The 20,720-nt window shown below is 37.8% G+C and overlaps 1 protein-coding gene across 1 annotated transcript; it reads left to right on the top strand.

Moving 5' to 3' along the window:
- Nucleotides 1-441: 441 nt before the first annotated feature.
- Nucleotides 442-20,474, top strand: mapkap1 (MAPK associated protein 1). The gene is made up of 12 exons (XM_026172712.2): nt 442-638; nt 2,491-2,969; nt 9,897-9,986; nt 11,510-11,658; nt 12,331-12,503; nt 12,620-12,796; nt 14,635-14,744; nt 15,883-15,990; nt 16,877-17,017; nt 17,479-17,616; nt 18,023-18,120; nt 19,880-20,474. Exons 2-12 carry the CDS (start codon nt 2,687-2,689, stop codon nt 20,000-20,002), a joined length of 1,590 nt encoding a protein of 529 aa, XP_026028497.1. The 5' UTR covers nt 442-638; nt 2,491-2,686; the 3' UTR covers nt 20,003-20,474.
- The last annotated feature ends 246 nt before the right edge of the window (nt 20,475-20,720 follow it).

The following is a 20,720-nucleotide window of genomic DNA, read 5'->3' as shown; positions in this document are numbered from 1 at the left end:
AACTCTTCATTCCAGTTTAAAAGTGGATACCCTCAGACGAAAGGTGAGATTCTACATATTATGTCCATGTCAATTATATAACAATAATTGGAATATGTTTCAGTAAACAGGTAAAAAAAACACAGTTTCCAAATATATATGGACCTCATTTTAGGTCGAAGCACATAAAATGCCCTCCCTGACTGTCGGGTATATTTTTTACAATTATAATTATAACTAAATAATAATAATAATAATAATAATAATAATAATAATAATAATAATAATAATAATAATAATAATAATAATAATGTTAGACTTAATCAAATTAAGTCACATGATATTTTCATAAACAGTTATATTTTAATAAAAGCGTAATAAGGATAAAAATGTTGCAAAATATGTCGATGACTGAGGCTTTCTGTGAAAACGAAATCAGTCTTTTTTTTCTTTTATCACGAAGTAACGGAACCGGAAGTATAGCCGGGTTGGTTGTGGGTTGGTTGTTAGGCAGAGCATACCAGGTTGAGTTGGTTTGTATTATGACTTTAATGTGGAACATTAGTCGTGATGAACAGAGTTTCTGACTCTATTATGATTATGCTTGTATAATATGGAGAATGGTGGATGTTTCTTTCCCTTGGTGGATACATCTAAAGGTAAGACGTCGTCTTAAACAAGGGAGGTGCAACCAAATGCTGGTCGCGTTAGCTTAAATGAGCTTGCAAGCTACTAGATTGAACCGCTTCTGGTGAAATATTTTTCCAATCCTGATACTAAAAATAAACCTTTTTGCCACTCTAAGCAGGCGGACTGCGATTTAAAAAAGTATTACTTTGAAGTCAGCCGGCTACGATGGTTAGCAAAAAAGACAATAGCTACATCACCTATCATTAAAAACAGCTACGATGAATCATTACGTGAGGTGCTTGTTGCAGGTATCAAACAGTATCACTTGGCATTACACGCCATAACACATTTCGCTTTAGAGAAGAAGACCCTTAAGCTGTCAGCAAGGACAAACCTGACAATACACTACAGCTTTTCATTAGTTGCAGTTAGCGTCGTCTAGAAGCTCTTTGCAATTACTGGATCTTCTAATGTAAGATTAGGCCCGCCGCATACAATTTGAACTATTCAAAACCTAACAATATGTTATTAATAGTTTGACGTTTGTTTACTAAAGTTACAAAAAATCTTGGTGCTCTGGTCCTGATCCTTTATTGGACGTGTTAACGTTGGTATCTCATTCAACCTAGTTTGAGTGTGTGGTTGTTTTGGCCTGGCTTACAGCTCTTATTTACATGTTGAAATTATCAACATCTTTATGTTCAGTGTTAATATCACGGACATTCAAACTTCAGTTTTTGTTTGTTGGTATCAAAGTTCAAACCCATTTAAAGAGATTATTGGCAAAATGACAATCTTTGTTTTAACTGTTGAGACTTTTAAAGCCTCTTCAGCCAAGCTGAGGGCTATACTGTGAAGCAGGAGTTGGGTAAACTATGTGTGTTCAGTATATTTAGGGTATCTCTCCATTGTCTGGATTCACATATCCTAAAATTGATGATCAGGATAACCGATCACACAAAGCTGGTTATCAAGTCACTGTGTTAACGAAGGGTCTCCCCTGTGCATTCACACGAAATGTGTGGCACTGGCAGACATCTGACCAATCACAAAATAGGCGTTTCAGGAATCTTGTGACTCTTCTTCCATAGAAGATTATCCCTCTGAGTGATACCTATACTTTAGATATGTTATCAAATTGCATTAAAAATCTTTATCATAAAAATATATCAGTAAAATGCATCACTGTTTTTAAAAATGACGAGAAAACTCTTTACTTAATCTGGTGATTTGGCGCAAGCAATAATAATTTTAATTCTACTTAACAGTTTTATCACTGAGTGGGATTTTGCTGCCATTGATGATTTTTAAGGCAGCAGCTGCACATTAGAGCTCTACATCTTTAAAATAGATCCATTTAAACATTAAAGTTTACTGTCCCACATCAAACAGCTAGCTGTGTCCTCAACCTTTGATCGGGTGTAAAACAGCCTGTTTCAGTTTAAGTGTTGTTTTCAATAAAATGCATGCTCAAAAGAAATGTTTTGTCTCACTCCCATCCCTTCTTGTTGCATGTTGAAGCTCTACTTGGAACCTTGTTAAGATCCAACCATGCAAAATATGAAAAAAAAAAACCCCTACTTTTTTTTGCCCATTTTTCAAGTGGTTAAACTTTTGATCTGGACTGCATAAAGAACAAAAACAAAAGATTGTATAAAATACAATATTAGTCCCTTAAAAGCAAATGCTGCCTTGGCAGAGGTTTGCTTCTTGTTTTAGTTTATTGTATTTATTTATTTAAACTGTGAAAGTTGGAAGTTAAAGTGGGCTTTGGGATGTGTGAATTGAGCTTAGTTTTTAAATATATCAGTTTTAAAAGATTGAGCTGAAATCCTACTTCTAGACTGCAACATGTAATAACAATTTCTTTGCTCTCCTTAGGGACTACTTTGCCTACCTTGGACCTGAAAAAATAGTCATCAAAAGATGGAAAAGGTGACACCTCTCTTGTCATCAGTCAGAGCTGTAACACTCTCAAACAGAGACTGATAAGAAAAGAAAAGGAACCCTTTGGCATACAGGCAAGAGGGTGAGAAGATTTCCAAAGCGAAAAGACACACTTAGCCAAACAGAGGAAATGGCATTCTTGGACAATCCGGCCATTATCCTGGCTCACATCAGACAATCTCATGTGACCAGTGATGATACTGGAATGTGTGAAATGGTGCTAATAGATCAGGATGTTGATCTTGAGAAGTGCCAGCTTTCTCTTGTGCCTGGTAGCAGCTTTGGGTCAACTGGGTCAGGCCTCCTGAATGAGGGGGGCAGTAGTGTGACAGACAGTCATCCCTGTGACCTCTCTCAGTCTATGGACATCACCTCCAGCTGGGACTTTGGCATTCGTCGGCGCTCCAACACAGGTAAACTCATCTTCAGACTTTAGCTTGTTAGTTGGGCCAGCTTTCTGTCAGACCTCCCTCCTGTCATTATGGTGGGAGGCAGCCAGAAAGCCTGTTCTGCTGCTGTTTGAAGGGGTTTTGTGTGGCTAATCAGGGCCAGTGGTTTCACTGAGTTAAATTGTGTGCAGCGCATGTGAAAAGCTTGGGATTACACTGTGGTTCATTGTGCATTTAAGTAATTTATATGATGTGACATATTGCATTAAATATGGTTATGGAGATGACAAATGACACAGCAAAATGAATAATCATTGACTATGTGTCACCCAGCTTCCGTGTGCTCCAAAATCAAGTGCCTACTCTATATAAAACCAAATTTCTGCAAACATTTGATGACAAAACCATGATGACAAAAAGTGAGGGAAACCCACTACTTCAGCAAATGTGGAATTTATTTTTACATTTTCAGTTTTCATATTGTTGTTCTTTGTTGGTGTTATTACCATTACTACTGTGGCTCCAGTGGATCATGGGCATGAATGTAATAGTAATTTGGCACTTTTAATAATGTCTTTAAACTTCATTTTTCAGGATGGAATGGTGATTCAGCATACGTTTTTAATGACTTACCTAAAGACTTGTAGCGAGTTTTACATTGTCATGGACTGAGAGGATGTTGACCAATAAAGAAGCTCAACTGAAATTTGTAGCTGCCCACATGCCCAGGTCAAATGTGGAAAATATCGCTATGGTCAGACAAGACAAAGCTTGAACTATTTGGCTTGCAAGCAATTCAGCTCAATTTTATTTATGTAGCACCAGATCGCAACAACAGTTGTCTCAAGGCGCTTAATATTGTAAGGTAAAGACCATCCCAATAATAACTTAGAGTTTTAGGTCAGACTACAATAACCTCAGTTTTTATGTGAATTTGGAAGCAGAAAATCAGGTCATCCAGGTCTTTATGTCTGTAAGAAATTCCTGCAGTTTAAATAATTTATGTATATTATCTGGCTTCATGGATAAATAAAGTTGGGTATCCCTGTGGAACTCCCTAGGTAACTTTAGTGTGTAAAGAAGACTCCATTTGCATTAACAAATTGGAGTCTGTTAGCTATGATTTAAGCCACTGCACTGCAGTACCTTTAATACCTACAGCACGCTCAAATTGCTGTAATATTATATTATGGTCAACAGTATGGAATGCTGCACTGAGGCCTAGGAGGACAAGCACAGAGATGAGTCCACTTTTTGTCCACATTTGTAACCTTCACTGAAGCTGTTTCTGGGTTACTGACCGCTTAAAGGCCTGTCTTACGTACTCAAGTCATAGAGATAGGTTGATTATGTTTAAGCTTAAAGCATTAATTAATGGTAAATAATGCTTCTTTGAGTAGTCTTGTAGGAATGGGGTCTAAAAAGCACAATTTTGGCTGCAGTGCTGAAGAGAAACCTAGGATGGTTCTTCTTCACTCAGTATAGAATAGTAAGATCTTCCAGCTTTACAGAGGGCTTTTTATAGAGCAAAAAACTAATCTTCCAGGCTAAAGGATGATCTTCTAAACGAGTGAGTTGCAATTTCCTCTCCAGCTTATGAGTTATGCTTTAAGGTGTGTATTTGAAAGTAAAAGGATGTGTGTTTTGAGGAGAAAAGATGAGGCTTTTAGACCCAAGAGCACTGTTCCAACAATACTTGTTTTTTTTTTAAAAGTCATTAAAAATATAAACTGTACAATCAGTCCACAGTGGAAAAAGAACAGTCCATCCATTTGGACTGATCTATTTTCTGCTAGGTCTAGGCTACCCCTGCAACCAAGGCCTCCCTTTACCTGACCACCTCCTCTAACTCTTCTGGAAGGAGTATACCAAGACGCTGCCAAGCCAGCTAATCTCTGGGTCATACGTCTCCCTTGGGGCCAGACATGCTTTGGACACCTCCTCTCAGAGCCTTCCAAGAGACCTGAATGCCTGAACAAGCTCAAGTGTCACCTTTCAATGTGGAAGAGCAGCGGCTCCACTGCAAGCCCCTCTCAAGTGGCCAAGCTCTTCAGTCTATATGAAGGCTGAAGCTCTGCTCTGCCATGATTCATGAACAAGATTGTGAGATATTTGAAGCCCTCCACTTGGGGTGGTAATTTATTCCTGTGCAAGAGTGGGCTGAGCAGGGAAAACATTACATAGGCTGTTTTTGTGCTTATGTTTGACTAATGGTGTGTCATCGTATTGCTGTAATGCAAGAATATTCCACTATAATACTGCTACTCCTGGCATCTTGTGGCAATATATTCACACTGCGAATTACATGGCTGCCATCAATGACAATAGCTCATTGGAAAAAAATGACTAAGCTATCCTTAACTTTGTTTGCAGTAATAAATACTGCTGCCTCGAAACTGCTCTCACAGATGAAGTTCTTTCTTTTTTTTTGTTTGTTTGTTTTTTTGACTCAATAGTCTCAGAAACACAATTGCAGTAAATTTCATTGAAATAGTGTGATATAATTTTGAGGCTATATTGCCTACCCGTAGTTTCACAAATTGTGTGTCCGGATATTTTGTCCTGTGTAAGAAGTTTGTTGTGTTGTCCTTATGTGGTTAGAATCACAGTAAAAATTGTGCTAATTTAATACAGGTCCTGTCTAAATGTGCTCTTTAGTGCTCCTGCTAGCCAGTATAAAAGCAATGTATTATATAATTTGAAAAGCCACAGCTAGTGTTGTGGTATAAGCTGAATAAAAAATAAATAAATAAATAAATAAATGAATAGATAAATTTCATATCATGTGTGAAATTTAGTGTGCTACCAAGCACTGAGAAACTGATGGGACAACAATTCTTCCGAACCATGCTTAAGTTCATTTGTCCTTTTTTATATTTTGTTAATTATTCAAATGGATGAGTAACACAAAAAAACAACCCAATAAAAAAGTTTTCACTCTCAGTTTCAAAATTGCTGTATTTCTACTGTTGGAAATTACATTCAGCACTATAAACAAGACCAGAATTTAATAGAATAATTCACCATTTAGATTTGATTATCTTAAAGCACATGCTCTGTTTTTGCTTGCCATTTAATTACTGTTAAGCAATTAAATGGCAAGCACCCATCAGTATTTTACACTCTTAATGCAAAACGATGATGGTGCCCTCCTAACGTATAGAAAGCATCTCTACTTGTGCTTCCAAAACAACTTTGACCCAACAGAAAAAAGGGACTTCGGGGCTGGGGCTGTTCTGCTGAGTCCAGCAATGGAATGCAGGCAGTAGATCTTCTGCATCCCATGGGTGAATGGTTGGGCTTGTTGCTGAATGTCTTAGTTAATCTTAATGGGATATGAGATGAGGACCTCAGGAGTTTTGGAGGGTAGAATGACTCGAAATAATGCTGCGAAGGGTGCTTGGTCTCCAGTGTTGTCTATGCGGGGACATCAGAATCCAAAATTGTTAAAATAATCGATGTAATTAACTTCATTTGACAGTGGTATTCATTTTGTTGCTGATTGGGTCATCAGGGATATCCTCAGCTGAGACTATATGCCATGGAAAAAGACTATCTGGCTTAACAGACCTCTCTAACCCACGAGTCTTGCCACCCACCAGAATACAGACTTGGTTGTGTCATGTTCTTCTATTATCCCTATAATCCTAAAGTTTGGTGTTATAATCTAATCTAATCAGTCATCAATTGAGGGTGTTGGTGTACTATATTGTTTGTTTTGTAAAAATTGTCTATAGTGAGGTTAAAGTGAGTTTGCAACTACTTTCAGAAATTTTATTTGGAAGGAAAAGTTGGTTTTGGTGAAAGAGGGAGTCCAAAGGTAGACATTGTCTCCTTTTGGCTCCCTTGACTTTTGTATTAGGTTTTGTAGAGTGACGGGGATGGTTTTGGGTTGTGGGTCGAAAGCTGCAATCCTCTGAGACTTTCAGCCTTGACACTGGATACTGACCTCTTGTGGCTCTCATCAGGACTTCACCAAGATAGCTGTGACAAACCAGTGGCTGCTGGTAAGACACGGATTAACAACCATGCAAGTTTTATTTTATGCTAGCCCTTTTTGAACTGCTATACTTTTTTGTGTACTCGACTGTATTTAAAGGGTTGTTCATATTATTAAAAAGATTTACATGCCAGATAGTCAGTGTAGCTTCATGAAAACTGGTCTTTTTCTTTAAAGGCTCAATTAGTGGTACTCTATATGGACAAAAGAAGTGAGTCACATCTCTTAATTTTTTAATTCAGGGGTATAAAATTAAGCACCTAGTCATTCTGAAAGCCTTTGACCCATTTCTCTCAAAAATGTTTATTCTAAAGAGCTCACTTAATTGGTTCTCAACATGGTACTGATATATCACCCTTCCAACATTTATTACCACTATTATTGTGGACTGTTGAGCTGCCTTGGCTTACCTTGGACATAAATTGATCTCTACTGTACTAACAACAAAGGAGCTTGCCCTGCACTCATGTTAGACTACCACTCCTTGTTCTTACTACTCAGAAACAGACCACTTACAGAAAGGGACAAACTGTAACTAAGATGGTTACAGTCTGGCCAAAAGTGGCTGAGTCTACCCTTAAGTGCTGTTTTGCCCGTACTGATTAGAATCCGTATCATCACAAAGCTACCCAGGGTTCCCACACAGAAATAGAAGTATATCCCTCTTCAGTATAAAAAGTTGCATAGTCTGTCACAATATAGAACTTAATAGACGTATACCAAAATAAGAAAACTTTGAATAAAGTTTGGATAAAGGATGACGTTTGTCTCTTGCTGATAGACGTACCTTGCATTTAGATTTTGCGGCACTCTAGCCCACAGATGCAGGTACAAAAGAGCACTGCAAAGAAAAACTATACATGACAAATTGATAATGCCCTCCTATAACACAATCACCTACGGAGCCCGTGGCAAAGAATATGTGCAATAACTGATCACATGAGCACAGACAGTTCCCGTATTGTCCATAATGCTTTACTCCCTGATGTATTAAACCATTTCTATGCCAATTTTGACAGACTCAATACAGAGACTCCCATCAAAACCCTGCCACCACCAGATGGCCATGTACCTCTGCCCTCTGAGGTCAGGTCCTCCCTAAACAGAGTGAATTAACACAAAGCTGCTGGCCCTGACGGTATACCAGAACCCGTGATCAGAGCATGTGGCAGTAAGCTGGCTGAGGTGTTTATTAACATCTTTAACTTGTCCTCAAATGCTTACAAGTCGATGAAGGTTAGAAGGGTGGTGGATCAGTTCTCCAGCTAGTCCAGTCTTGGGAAAGATCCTGAATCCCCAAGTTGTCCCCGATGCAGTCATCAGAGTGCGACTGTTAGAAAGTTAAACATTTGTAGATATAAAGGTGTTTGTTTGTTTTTTGGTTGTTGTTTTTTTATTTAACCTCTGTTTAACTAGGAAGATCCCATTTTGATTAAAAACCCTTGAAACCTTTCAAGGGAGACCTGGCCAAGATGGGCAGCAGCAAGTATCACGCAGTTACAAAAATGACACAATCAAACACACACAACAACAACAAAACACACATACACAAAAATGCAAATGAAATTTAATTAAAATGACAAGCAATCTAATTGAAACAGTTGCATGTTATGGATTAAAAACACTTAATGAAAATAATTTTGTCATTTTCCAGTCATTCTGCAGCTCGTTCCAAGCCAAGGGTGCTAAATGGACAAAAGCTCTTTTGCCAAGTTCAGTTTGTGCAAATGGAACAGAAAGCAACAAGTAATCTTATGGACGAAGAGAATAACGACCAGCATGTTTCATTGCAAGGAGGGAACATGTATATAGAAGGCAGCAATCCAGTTATTGCTTTACATCTAAAGCTATATCAATAAGAGTTAAAGGTTCTATCAATGTGTGAGAGACTTGTGGTAAAAAGCTCAGAGTAAAAACGTGCTATAGAAGTAGAAGTAAATTTACTTCACTTTGCCCTTAAACACTACTTAATGATTATAGCTCCGTACCATTACTACCTCTTTCCTTTCTAAGCTGGTAATGAAATTATTTCACCTTGTCCAGCAAATGCAGAGAAAACCCGGTTTTCGTCAACTGCAGAAACTGAACAGGCAACAAGCTTTAAATTCCTTAATCTATGTCATTTTCTATAGATACACCTTCTGTCTAATACAAAAATGTCAATAATCCCTACACTTTCTGAGGAGGTTGAAAAATACCTTGGTAGCATCTCCTACTGCACTGTACAAAGCATTATAACATCTTGTATAACAGTGTTGTATGGTAACTAGGCGACCGTTGGTCAAAGGGCCCTGCAGTGGGTAGTAAAAGCAGCTGAGCAGTGTTAATAGTGTAACTGTCAGCAACTTGTCATCAAAGACATCTAAAAGTGTTGCATCCGACATGAGTGTAACTCTGTCTCTGACCATATTTCGTAAGTATTTTATCAAATGGACTCTATTAAACACACATTCATACACTATATTATACACAATGACTGAATCTGAAACTGTGATATGCCGCCACTTCAGCAATAACAGACTAGCAATAAGTTACTAATCCTATATTTTATATACATCTTATTCTGTATTTTATTGTATGATATTGTAATGCATTTGAATTTCCCTCCTTTTTAAATCTTTTATCTTATTCTGTGTTTTATCTTACTTTGCTTTCTGCACAGTAACATACAACAACATATTGCAAATTTCATTATACTGGCTATGCTTGTTACATGTGTAATAAAATGGTAAAGTCAACTGAATCAAACTTTTGGAGAGCAATGACATCCTCTGTGGTTGGAAATAATGACTGTTCAATGATCTACATTCTATAGAATCAGTTGTTTACAGGAATTTACAATAATTTTCATGATGTGTCGTAAATGATGATCTGTTGTCTGTTTAACTAAGTTTTAGTGACTCTGTTTTTGTATGCAATGAAGTTAATGACCAGCTGTCCTTTCTTTGTAGCCCAAAGACTTGAAAGACTAAGAAAAGAACGACAGAACCAAATCAAATGCAAAAACATTCAGTGGAAAGAGAGGGCGTCCTCCCAGTCAGGTACTGTTCCTAGTCATTTCTAAATACCTTTACTTTTTTAAATTTCACATTTTACAAACTTTGTAACACCATGTTTTACAAACGTTGTTTTTGCTTGTCATTTATATCCCTTAATGTCATTCTGATTACGTAGTTTGCTGAGGATCTGCATGTTCAAATGATTTTGTCTAAAATATGACATCAAATATTCTGTTGCCACAGGGCACAGACCACTTCATTAGTAATATATACTGAAGCATTTATAGAAGAGTATCTTAACATTTTAAGTAATCAAAGACAAAAATCTGTCTTTATTGAACCTGAATCAGTAACTGAACCAGTGAAGTGAATGGCACTTCTATACAGTGGTGTGAAAAAGTGTTTACCTCTTTCCTGATTTCCATTTTTTTTTTGTACGTCACACTTAAATGTTTCAGATCATCAAACAAATAACACAACACAGATAACACAAGTAAACAAAATACAGTTTCTAAATGAATGTGTTTATGGCAGAGTTCTAAGACGAAAACCACTGCTGAGCAAAAGGAACATAAAGACTCGTTTCAGTTTTGCCAGAAAACATCGTGACAATCCCCAAGACCTTTGGCTAAGTGCTCTGTGGACTGACTAGACAAAAGTTGAACTTTTTGGAAGGTGTGTGTCCTATTACAGGGTGGTGGATCAAAAAGTCATACACAGTTTCAGAAAAGGAACATCTTACCAACAGTAAAATATCATGGTGATGTGATGGTCTTGGACTGTCTTGCTGCTTCAGGACCCATAAAACTTGCTGTGGTAAATGAACCATGAATTCTGCTCTCTACCAAAACATCCTGAAGGAGAATGTCTGGCTAATTGTTCCTGAACTCAGGCTGAAGCACAATTAGGTTCTGCAGCAGGACTATGATCTAAAACACAACAGTAAGTCCACCTTGCTGTTGTGAGACTTTGGAGTGGCCTGATTCCAACTGAGATTCGGTGGCCATAAAAAGGCGGTTCATGCTCGAAAACCCTCCAGTGTGGCTTAATTACAACCACTCTGCAAAAATGAGTAAGCCAAAGTTCCTCCACATTGCTGGAAAAAAAATCATTGTCAGTTATTGCAAACATTTGATTGCAGTTGTTGCTGCAAATGCTGTTGTTGTGTGGCCCAAACACTTATTAGGTTTAGGGTGCAATAACTTTTTCACACAGGGCCATGTATGTTTGGAATTGTTCCCCGCTTAATAATAAAAACCTTCATTTAAAAACTGCATTTTGTGTTTACTTTGGTTATCTTTGTCTAAGATTGATATTTGTTTGCTGAGCTGAAACATTTAAGTGTGACAAACATACAAAAAATAGGAAATCGGGAAATGGTCAGATGTTTTTTCACACTGTATCAACACGAGCTGTTTGATAAAATCTCCTTAAATTCTCAGCAAAACCTCTAAGATAATGTGTTTAGATTCAGACACAAAAGCTCTTTAGTTGACAAAACTCCATCAGTATACGTTAACTCTTTTTTTTTTTTCTTTCTTCCTGTTTCTGTGTGTTCTGTCCAGTGGAAGATCTGGGGTCTCTGTTTGAAAAGCGCAACTTTAAAGACAGGCCGCAGACAACTGGAACAAAATCCACTTTGTCACTGAGGCTTGAGCAGTGTCCCCAGCAGCTCAATAATCCCTTCAATGAATACTCTAAATTTGATGGCAAGGTGAATTATTCAACATTTTATTTAGGTTTATTTGGACATTAAATAATAGGATTTGAATCCAGTTTTGTAGAGTGGGGAAAACCTTTGTCTTCAATTTGATTTTCTTCAAGAATTGATAAGCTTTTTCTTTGTATAGGTTTTTCCATATATCATGATAGTCAGGACAGTACTCAATTTTCACTCAATTCAGGTTGAAAATTTTGTTTCTAACTAAATAAGCAGTTATAAATTTTATTGAAGTTATTACCCAAATAATCACAGCACAGTTTCAATCTAATTGTGTATTTATTTCTCCTTTGGCATTTGATGGTAGAATGCCACAGTAGAAATAAATAATTTCATTTGTCTGGTAGGACTTATAGGATCAGCTTTGTGTTTTGAAGTCTGCCTCAAAGGCATATGGTGCTATCAAGCATTCGCAGCAGGTGAATCTGCGCAGCCACAAAATTGACAGACATACGAACGTGCTTGTGCTAATGATCTAATCTGATGACAAAATGTACATCACTTTGACCCATGCTGACTCTAGCAGCCTTGTGGATGTGGAAACTATAACTTGCCTGTTAGTGTTTATTTGAAAAACAATAAGTTAATATTTGTCTACGTTTTGTCTGTTTGTTCGATGTAATGTTTTGTTTTGTTTTTACTGCACAATCCTCTCTTCACTTTTAGGGCCACATCGGCACCACAGCTACAAAAAAGATAGACGTCTACCTATCAATGCAAATGACTCAGGAGAAAGTACATCCAATGACAGTGGTGACCATCGCCAATGCCCGTGTCCATGACCTCATTGGACTTATCTGTTGGCAATACACAAGCGAGGGACGAGAACCCAAACTCAAGTGAGCACAAAATTGCTAAAAAAATAAAACTGCTACATTTCACAGGATGTCTTTTTCTTTGTAACACACTTTTTCTGTCTCTCTATATCCAAATCCTTCCACCGCATATCCAACAGTGAAAATGTGAATGCTTATTGCCTTCACATTGCTGAAGATGATGGCGAGGTAGACACTGACTTCCCTCCGCTAGACTCCAATGAGCCAATACACAAGTTTGGTTTCAGCACTCTGGCCTTGGTGGAGAAATACTCCTCCCCTGGCATCGCTTCCAGGCAGTCACTGTTTGTTAGAATGTAAGTATGAAATGAGTGATATATCACTTATAACAACAAATGGTGGAAAGCTGATAGAGTTGTCTAATTATAGATACTTACATAAGTCTTGCTAGGACTAAGATAATGATTTCCATCTATGAATAAAACTACATTGTTGGGACAGCACAAAATGACATAAACAACCAGTTTGGCTCTGTAGGTTCACAGTCATCCAGGTAATGGTAGCCTTAAGAGCTAAACAGGAAGGCAACTTAGGTTTTTTTTTTGTTTGTTTGTTTGTTTGTTTTGGTTTGGTTTTTGTGAAGACGATTCACCTCTCAAACAAGAGGCTTCTTCAGTTTTAAAAGTTGACAGCCAATATATTTAAACAGTAGTTGGGTTGTCCCATAGGAGGTGATTATTGACCCACTATTAATCATGTGCATAATCACATAAGTTGTGAAAAAAGGCATGGGTCATTAGCATCAGGATTTTGGGTAAAACCACTGTGAGACCTTGCCTTGTCCTGTCATGTGACCTATCAAGGTCACCTAACGCAACTTGAGTTTAGAACAACGGTTAGCATCCCCTTTTTAGCTGTTGGCATGGTGATGTTTTGTTTTTTATTTAGAGATTTAATGACCTTTTCTTCAATTGTGATGTTGGATGGAGATGGTCTTGCACTGGAGAGGATAGCTGAAAGCTTCATCCTGATTTCCTCCGGTTGTTAACAACAGAAACAACAATAAGTATCATTAAACTATGAGGATAACCACTAATTTTCTGTTCACAAATTTATATAAGACTGAGGTTATTGTACTTGGCCCTAAAAGTCTTTGAAATATGGTATCTAACCAGATGCCGACTCTGGATGGCATTACCTCGGCCTCGAGTAATACTGCGAGGAATCTTAGACCCTTTTTTTTTTTTTTTTTTTTTTTTTTTTAAATATGAGCATGTCATTCAATGCTTATATTAATCATGTCTCAGAGTGATGCTGACTTCTTTGAATTCTAAGCTTGACTACTGTAATTTCTTATTATCAGGATGTCCTATAAACTGATGTAAAAATCAGCTAATCCAAAATGCTGCAGTAGGAATACTGGCGGGGACTAAAAAGAGAGAACATATTTTTTCCTGTGTGGGCTTCCCTTCATTGGCTCCCTGTTAAATCCAGAATCAAATTTAAAATCCTTCACCTCATACAAGGTCCTGAGTAAACAGACCCCATCTTAACCTAATATTCTAATCACACCAATTAAGCCCTTTGCTCTCAGACTGCAAACTTGTTGTTCCTAGAGTATTTAAAAGACGAATGGGACGTAGAGTATTAACTTCCAGGCCCCTTTTCTGTGGAATCAGCTTCAAGTTTGTATTTAGGAGATGGACGCCCTGCCTGATTTGGCGCTATATAAATATTTCCAGTATTAAACGATGTTAGGGTGTGGACAAGTAAATTTTTACAGGCTGATTATTTTGTGCTGCATTTAAATAAATATTTGAATATTTGGCAACAGGAAGGCATTTGTATACAACAGTAATACTGTTTAATTGCTAAAAGTAAGGTCTATGATAATAATTTCTCCAAAAACTATTTAAAGTAAAATGTTCCAAATAAGGTAGTTGAGATTAAAAATACATGAGGTGGCTATTCAAAACAAACAACATATTGAAACTTCCTGCTGTTTGCAAATTGAAAGCAGAACACAGTAGATTATTTATTCAGATTACAATCTTGTCTTCGTGTCTTCAGCTTAGCAGTTTGTGCTAGCACAAAAAGCAGTACTCTGATACTCGCATCTTATTGCTATGAAACAATCAGAACCATTAAATGTTGCTTAATGCATTCTTAATTATTTTCTATTTTTCTATTTTAGAAATGCTGCTCATGGTTTTTCTCTAATTCCGGTGGACAATTTGAAGGTGACTATGAAGGAAATTCTCCAGAAAGCTCTCAAGAAGAGGAAAGGTTCACAGAAAGGCTCGGGTAATGATGTTTGCACCATTTATTCCCTTCTCTCTTTAATGCAAGGAAGACGGTGTGCTGTCTTTTTATGATCTGTTAATCATAAAAGTGTGCTGTTTTCCTTGAATTATCCATAAATATAATCCATAAATATAATCTCTTTTGGATACATTGGGCATAATTCTACATCTTTGTATTTTGTGTCTGAAAATAGTTTTTGGCATGTTTTACTATATACCTCACATTGCTAGATAAGGAGTGATTAACCTACAGACTGCCTAGATTGTAACTTGACTTTCCACTCCGAGTGCCTTGTACAGATACAGGCCCTTAGCAAGCAGTGGCAGTTATGAGAGCTGAGTGTCAGCCATTTTCCAGGCACTTCCCAGATGCTGGGAGTCCTCCCTCCTTCTCCTGGGACATCTCTGCTTTCTACTATGAACACACTTTTCATTAAGTTGCAGAATGTTACCAAGTGTGTGTATGTGAGGATAGCATGTCAGTGATGGAAATAACTATCTCTTTTCATCAGCAAGAGTTTTGTTTCTGAGAGACAGTAATTTTATTAACTGTGTTTGATCTAAAGAAGTCAAACCAAAGAAGGTTCACATTACAGGAATTCAGAGGAGACAAAGGGAATGGCTAGAAATTTAATAATACATAGAATATCTTGGCTCTTAAGAGGGAAGTTTGGTGGAGTAGAGCTGCAGTGACCCTAATGACACTGGTCTCTAATTAGTGACAGCAACCAGTGGTTGTAGAGCCTAAAACGTTTCACTTTTGACACATGAATGAATATGCATTTGACAATTTGACACATGAGACACGCAGACTTCAGGAGGAGTTACAGTATCTGATTAGTCCGAAAGTCACGGGCAAAGGAGAATCCCAGATTATTTTGGATATGCTTCTTTTTTTTAAAAAATATATATTTACATATCTACAGTTCCAGTTGTTACCAGTAGCTTTCCTATTAGTTAACATTTCATTCTACTTGAACAACTGCAGCACAGTCAAACAATTAGTCTGGCACTAGTTTGAAAGTAACAACTAAAAACAAGACCCAAGTTGTTGAAAAATAACTTTCTCATAAGAGTTTTGCAATATCAATAAAAGTTGTCAGTGCTGTGTTGATGTAAATACTCTCATTCTCAAACAGGGCCCTTGTATCGTCTCGAGAAGCAGACCGAGCCAAATGTAGCAGTAGACCTGGACTCCTCACTGGAGAGCCAGAGTACCCTGGAATTTTGCCTGGTCAGAGAAAACAGTAAGTGATCTTACAATGACTGTTGTCATGAGACCTCTAGACAGCAAACCTCTTGCATGGACTAAGTAAGGTACATAAAAAAGTTATTATGTTTGGAAAGATAAGTGTCTGGACTTCTTTAAGTTTCTTGACGACATTTCACCTCTTGTCTGAGAAGCTTCTTCAGCTGGCTTCTACACACCTTGGCTTGTGTGATTAGGCAGAGGACCCCAAGAGGGTCCATAACCCTTTTGGGGAAATTTCCAAATAGGGCTTAAAATCTGGGACTCTCCACCAATTGCTCTTAGAACTGAAGAAGCTTCTCGGATGAGAAGACCTCTTCAGGAAACTTAAAGAAGTCCTGACGCATATTCTTGATGCCAGAATATGTCAGGTGTGTTGTACAGCTTGCTTTGTCCTTTCATATGATATAGTACTCTATGTGGTTTCTTTAAAAATAATTACACGGCCAACTTTGACCTTGGGCACTAACAGGAAGGTCGAGGTCAGACGCTTAGCCAACCTAGGTACTCATTATCCCCCAAGTCATACTATACTGTGAATTTTAAAGTCAATTCATGAAAAAATACAAAATGTAAACTGATTTTCTGATTTGGTGTGATCTTGATGTTGACCCAATTTTCACCTAAATTAAAATACCTGGAGTTGGTGTGACCTTGACCCAGTTATTATCAAAATGAAATCAGCTGGAGCTATTATTGGTATCTACCGTCCCACAGAATAAAAAAAATGATATTTTGAAAAATGTGGACGCTAGACTGCAAACAAACAAACTGATTACATATTTCCTTCCTTCTGGAAGAGCAACATCAAACTTTAAGTATAGCCCTTGCCCTTCAGGGGTAGTTGCACTCTCTGAGTGCTCTTGTTTTCTTTCTGTCTTCAGGCTCCAGAGGTGAGGAGAGTTCAGAGGAAGACCCTCCTATTGACATCACCACAGTCCAAGACATGTTGAGCAGTCATCACTACAAGTCCTTCAAGATCAGCATGATCCACAAACTGCGTTTCACCACAGATGTCCAGCTAGGTACAAACTGCTTGATGCACGTTATCCGCTTACAAGTTGTAGTCAGTATTTTTTTAATTAAATTCATTGTGTGCAGCTTACAAAGATTTTTTTTTTTAATGGATTTTTTATGATTATTTATACTTGAAATACAATGGATCCCTATTTCTCCACAAAGAATGATGCATCTCATTTTTAGTGATTTTTGAATAGCAGCTGTATTTTTTTTTTAAACAATGAATTTAAAAAAAAAAGTTTTTTGTTTTTTTAAATTCATTGTTTAAACCTTAATATTAAAACAGTTTTTAAAGAACAGTCGAAACAACTAGAGGTAACAAATAAAAAACAAACAAATGGATTGCAAGAATTTATTGCAATTATGCAATGCGTGGCTACTGCAGCATTCGGCAGCGCCAACAGTGAATGTGTATCATGTATGAAATACATTGACCATCATGTTTTACATATGGGTATCTCATCAGGGATTTCAGGAGAAAAACTGGAGATTGATCCTGTCACCAATCAGAAAGCCAGTACTAAGTTCTGGATTCGGCAGAAACCCATTTCCATTGACTCGGACCACCTTTGTGCTTGTGACCTTGTGGAGGAAAGAAGCCCTAGTGAGTGGAGCACAGAAACATTAGGTCACCCTGCACATGTCAACACACTATTCATGTACTTAAACTTTCGTTACCTTTAAGGTTTATTTTGCTTTTATCCATTTATCTACATCTACACTACTCAAAAATTAAAGGAACACTGAGTTCCTTATCCCAGAAGTCAGTTAAACTTCTGGCATATTGATCCGGTCAATTTAAGTAGCTTACGGGGTTATTGATGCATTTCAGCTGTTTTGGTGTTAATGAAATTAATGAAAGGTGCACTAGAAGGCCAAACCATACTGACATTCTTGGTGACATTCAAATAGTTTCATCTCCTGCTCCTATCCTGCAGTCAGCCCAGAATGGTTGTTGGACAAGTTTGTTGTATCATTTTGGTCTAATGAAACATGTTTTTCCTTTACAGGTCATGCAATATTTAAACTCACTTATCTCAGCAATCATGACTACAAGCCTCTCTACTTTGAGTCTGATGCTGCTACTGTCAATGAAATAGTGCTGAAGGTGAGTTTGAGCTGAATGTCTGTGCTGGAACACATTTCTGTGAGGACAAAGATTTAACAGTTTTGATTTAATACCTGCTAAATATGGCAAAGCAGGAGTGGCAAAAGAGACTAAGCAGATCAGAACAATCTCTGTTATGTTAAAAGAACGAGTGTTTACGCAAGTACAGTTTAATGTACGCATTTCCCTTGATGATTTTCCTTTTGTTGGTCAGCTTTGATTAGATTGCAGTACCCTTCAACTCGTTAAAACAACTGCGTCGTTTTTATTTTTAGATCAGAACGATGGAAAGTAGCTCTGTTCCAATGTGTCACCATCAAATGTGAATGTACACCATGAGTACAAAGAGACTCGCATGTCTGTAGTTGCTGATGTGTGACACTCTTTGCAGAGATGCTGCACACAGGCAGTGCTTCGAAATATCATGTTTCATGATCCAACAGGACAAAACCAAAACTTATATCCTCGTGCAGTCGGTGAAATGGCTCAATGAGGTCCTTGCCAGTGCGCTCGAATGGAACATCCATTAATAGGAAAGGCTAGTTGGTGCTATTTAACATTCTGAGCAGGATGCACACAAGCAGTGCACATCTCTTCAGATACCCAGCCACTAGAATTGGGTCATAATTTGGTCCAAAGTTTTAGCATACCACAATTATTTCCCATCAAAAACTGTTCCTTTTCAGTGCGAGTGTCAGGACTCAGTTGATAAAGTCTGTCCCTTGTCTCTCCTGTATCTTTTGTGCTATGGACACTACATATTCATAGCTCTTGTTAGTACACCTCCAAACATTGCTCTACCAACCTATTAAACCTGGGTCAGTCAACTAGGAGCTATTTCTGTTAATTTTGCCCGTGTTCACCATGGGATATTTGTAAACGTCACCACGTACGCTTCAACCCACTCTGCTTCCGCCAAAGCCCCAGGGCAAACCAGGTTCTGTTAAATCAGCGTCTGTGTACAGCTCGAGTCAGTCAATGCCGGTTGTGTTATACGGCTGACCACATGGATCACCCAACCTCCTCAGGTGGCTGTCTGCATTTCCAACACTCCTGGACTGATGTGTGCGTGGCTTCCTAAGAGCTGGAAGAAGTGCTTGTAACCTGTAGGTTTTGAGGAGTGAAATGCATGAAGGGTTAACGAGAGTGCCGTTTGGTAGCTTGGGTTGGGTTGATGGGGCAGCAGGTAGTTTTCTCTTTGGTGCTGGCGCTGATTCCTGCAACCTTCAGCCTTTTAGCATAGGCAAAGGGTCAGTCCTCTGCTTCCAGCCTAGAGCTGCTGAAGCAAGGGGGAAATAGCTGAACCAGTCCAGCAGATCTGTCCTTGAAAGTAAATGTTTACTATGACTGCCTGTATTCTTTCCATCTTGTTCGTGCCAAAAAATGCTTTTTTGTGACTGTGTGATTGTTGGGATTTGAAGAAATGAGAGCAAATTATGCGCTTTTGTTTTATGCCGCTAGAAACAAAGTGCGTTAAGATACAATTTTAAAATGGATTCTTTGCTAAGTTGTTTTGTGACACTGTTTAATCCCCTGAGTTTGAAACACCTTCAGCTAATACTGAAGACCAGTTATTAAAGAAAGAAAGAAAGAAACAGCAGAAAGTCTGGATCCTTGGAAAGAAGATGTAAAGAAAAAAGGGGTGGCTCAATAATTTTTCACAGTACTGTAGTGCAGTGTTTGAAATGCAAATGAATGCATCACACAAATCTTTTAAGTCAATTCATAATTAATGCCAGTTTTTCCCAATTTTTTTCAGATAAACTACATCTTGGAGTCCCGGGCTAGCACCTCCCGTGCTGATTACTTTGCCCAGAAACAACGAAAACTGAGCCGCCGGACCAGCTTCAGTTTCCAGAAGGAGAAGAAGACTGGGCAATAGACGGGCTCCTCTGCCACCTGTCAGTTCATTCTCTCTATATAGCCTTGTATATGGAGAGCATCAACCTAAATCTACAATCCCTATAAAGAAGACTGGCAGAAATGCGACAAAGATGAAAATGAGAGGAAGAGAGCAATGGTTAGAAAATGGTCCTGTAGGATGTATGTCTGCTTCAGCAGAGCAAGGTGGAAGTTTCTGAAACTTCACCAGTGTCAAGTCATTCTTTTTCTAACATTGAAAAAAAGACTTGTTTTGGCTGTTGTGTTTTTGTCAGGTTTTTTTTTTTTTTTTTAACTTTTTGTTCATTCATTGCCTCTGAATCTAAGCTCTGTCCTCCAGGATGGATATGTAGAGCTTCAACAAGTTGGCAATGTGCACCAAAAAAATCAAAGCTACAGACTGTATTATAGCTTTTGCCCTCCTCGTCTAACAGATTTAACACGATGTGAAAATAAAGGTTTCACATTTTTAATGTATTGTACAGAGATATTTTTTATTTAGGAAATGAAAAGGTGTCTCTGGACTGTGTTGTTGGGTTTATCAGTCTAACATTAAAGCATTTCATTCAGGCATATATTTAAAAAAAAAAAAAAAAGTTTTAATAGCAAATATTCTTCATGCTTTTAGAAGATCAAACACTTTTAGAAATTAAAAAAAAAAATGTTAATTTGAAAGTTTTAAAGGGATAAATGGACTGGTTCTTATCTGTGCACTCAAA

The sequence above is a fragment of the Astatotilapia calliptera genome, chromosome 7 (assembly GCF_964374335.1).
Source record: "Astatotilapia calliptera chromosome 7, fAstCal68.1, whole genome shotgun sequence".
Classification (NCBI taxonomy): Eukaryota; Metazoa; Chordata; class Actinopteri; order Cichliformes; family Cichlidae; genus Astatotilapia; species Astatotilapia calliptera.
Note: the sequence above shows the minus strand (reverse complement) of the source record. Positions and strands in the feature narration are given on the sequence as shown.